This window comes from Pinus tabuliformis, chromosome 8, assembly GCF_031772625.1.
Source record: "Pinus tabuliformis cultivar Carrire ecotype Pingquan chromosome 8, CPIR1, whole genome shotgun sequence".
In the NCBI taxonomy this organism is placed as follows: domain Eukaryota; kingdom Viridiplantae; phylum Streptophyta; class Pinopsida; order Pinales; family Pinaceae; genus Pinus; species Pinus tabuliformis.
This window is the reverse complement of record NC_142294.1, coordinates 1,642,785,605-1,642,787,889: the sequence shown is the minus strand read 5'-3', so window position 1 is coordinate 1,642,787,889 and position 2,285 is coordinate 1,642,785,605. Positions and strand designations below refer to the sequence as shown.

Sequence of the window (2,285 nt, the reverse complement as noted above, 5' to 3'; positions counted from 1 at the left end):
CATCATTCCTCCCAAGTTGTTGTTTATGGTTTTATGGGAGAATAAATCCAATTGAGATGAACATTTAAAATGTTAAACATGAGATATTCCATTGAGCCAGAAATGTTGAAATAACATGACGGGTGCTTTCATAACGAACATAGAAATGTCGAGTAAAATCTCTGTTATAATATGAATTAACAAAGGGCAATGCATTAATCTAAACAACGTTTCTAAATCCCATCCACACCATGTTGGCAAGAATGTGTCTCCAGTTTTCTTAATACATCTTCAAAGACATACCTGGGATCACAAGGCCTGAAGCTGTGTTTTCTCAAAGCTGCGATTATTTGCAGTTTGGAGCAACGACAGGTCTTCTAAATCCCATCCAGACCATGTTGGCAAGAACGTGTCTCCAGTTTTCTTAATACATCTTCAAAAACATACCTGGGATCACAAAGCCTGAAGCTGTGTTTTCTCAAAGCTGCGGTTATTTGCAGCTTGGAGCAACGACAGGTCTCCCATTAGAGTCAAAGAACATTACAAAACAACAAAAATTTCTTAAGAGACATGAAGATCTGAATAAGGAAATCTTAATGTTTAAAATGTTCAAGGTGGTAAAGTGAAAGTGAAGAACATTACAAAACAAGACAACTTGTAGAGAAACATGAAGATCTAAATAAGAAACTGATACTGTCTAAAGCTAAAGTGTTCACACTCAGGTCGTGATGTGAAATCAAAGGCACGCATACCAGGGTTCATTCAACCTTCATGTCAAGCCTAGGTTCAAAGGCCATGGCAAGCTCAAAACCTTCCTCAGATGTATTTGCAGTGGTATCTACAGGACGGCTGGGAAGCCAACTCCATGCATTTTCAGTTACACTGTAAACTACCACCTCTGTCACCTTCCTAAGTTTCCTATTCCTATGTCCAGAGACAATGAAACATGTGCAATCCCCTACTCCTATGCACCACTTACTGCAGTCCATAGAAATCCTCTTGAAATCTTCTGACAGGGACGGAGGCATTCTTGCAATCTCCTTCCACCATGATGAGGATGAAGAGTTCACCTTCTCTTTGTCAAACTCCCATATAATAACCTGCAAAAGCTCTTTTGTATGTCCGAAAATGTAGCCCGCGACTAGAACCCGTGACCCACAGGTAAGAAGGTAAGGAGACATGTGGTCATTGTCAGCCATCTCCGGCAATGGCGCAAAGATGTAAGTCCCCTGTTCGATGCTGAAACCCAGAATACCCGATTGGTCATGAATATCTGCAAAACAGTAGAATGAGCCTGCACAGAAAACCATGTCATTCTTGTCAATATGCACATCATGTGGAAGGTGTCCTGCAATTCTCCATGATTTGGATGCAGAATCATAGATTTCCACTATCCCCGCTTTATGGTTGTCCTCACCAACAACCACCACTTTGTATGTCCCTCTACGATCACCCTCCCCTTCCACAATGCCTCCAAGACTGAAGATCGTTATGGATGAAATGGGGGTCAGTTTTAAGGACGTTCTTGTGAGAGGATTGGAAACAACGAATAAATATGGATAAGGATACATTGTGTGCAAGAACAAGCCTGCCCCTGATCCATAGAAAGAAACAAATTTTACCTTTTCTTTTGGCTCCTCAAAGAAGGGAAATGAGACACATGAAGTATTCCTCCAGGTTCGTGTGAAGAAGTAGTAAACCAAACAATTAAGGGGTCTTCTGCCAACGTCTTGCACAAGCAGCCATGCCTTCCTGTTAGGAAGCTTCTCCGCCCATTTACTTGTTATGAATTCCGTTGATGTGACCAGAACATTATATTTCTTGGACACACTGCGAAATCTACACAAAGATTCCACTGGCACCCACGTCAGTATTTCCTCAATCAAATGCTCAGGCAACACCGGCAAATCAGGAGACATATGCAGGAAGCCCATTTTAATAAACTTTCAATCTACAGAGCAGGTTGAAAGAGGTGAAGAGTGACAGAGCAGGTTGAATGAGATGAAGAGTGCATACATTATAAATAATTTTTTCCAGCAAATGGGAATAGACCGAGCCGAGCCCTGTATGGCTAAGATAAGCTAGAATTCAGACTCGTCCATTTCTAATGCACCACCTGTTACCACCTTCCACCGCAACACTCAGCACAGCAATTGGAAGACTATTAATGTCCCATCGACCCATTTCCAATGCAACATTCACCACAATCTTCCGACGACCCTCGTCTCCACCACCTTCCAAGGCAACACTCGTCACCAGCTGCATGAAATTTTCAAATGCTAAAATATTATATTCACCACTAGACA

The 2,285-nt window shown here is 41.8% G+C and overlaps 1 protein-coding gene across 1 annotated transcript; it reads right to left on the bottom strand.

Annotated features, from left to right (window-relative positions):
* Positions 1 to 204: 204 nt before the first annotated feature.
* LOC149242458 (F-box only protein 6-like) lies at positions 205 to 1,999 on the bottom strand. Its single transcript, XM_089367688.1, has one exon. It carries the CDS (start codon positions 1,911 to 1,913, stop codon positions 738 to 740), a length of 1,176 nt encoding a protein of 391 aa, XP_089223814.1. The 5' UTR covers positions 1,914 to 1,999; the 3' UTR covers positions 205 to 737.
* Positions 2,000 to 2,285: the final 286 nt, after the last annotated feature.

What these genes read in the sequence shown, in the direction of transcription:
- LOC149242458 (XM_089367688.1), bottom strand. Translation starts at nt 1,913, where the DNA reads ATGGGCTTCCTGCATATGTCTCCTGATTTGCCGGTGTTGCCTGAGCAT.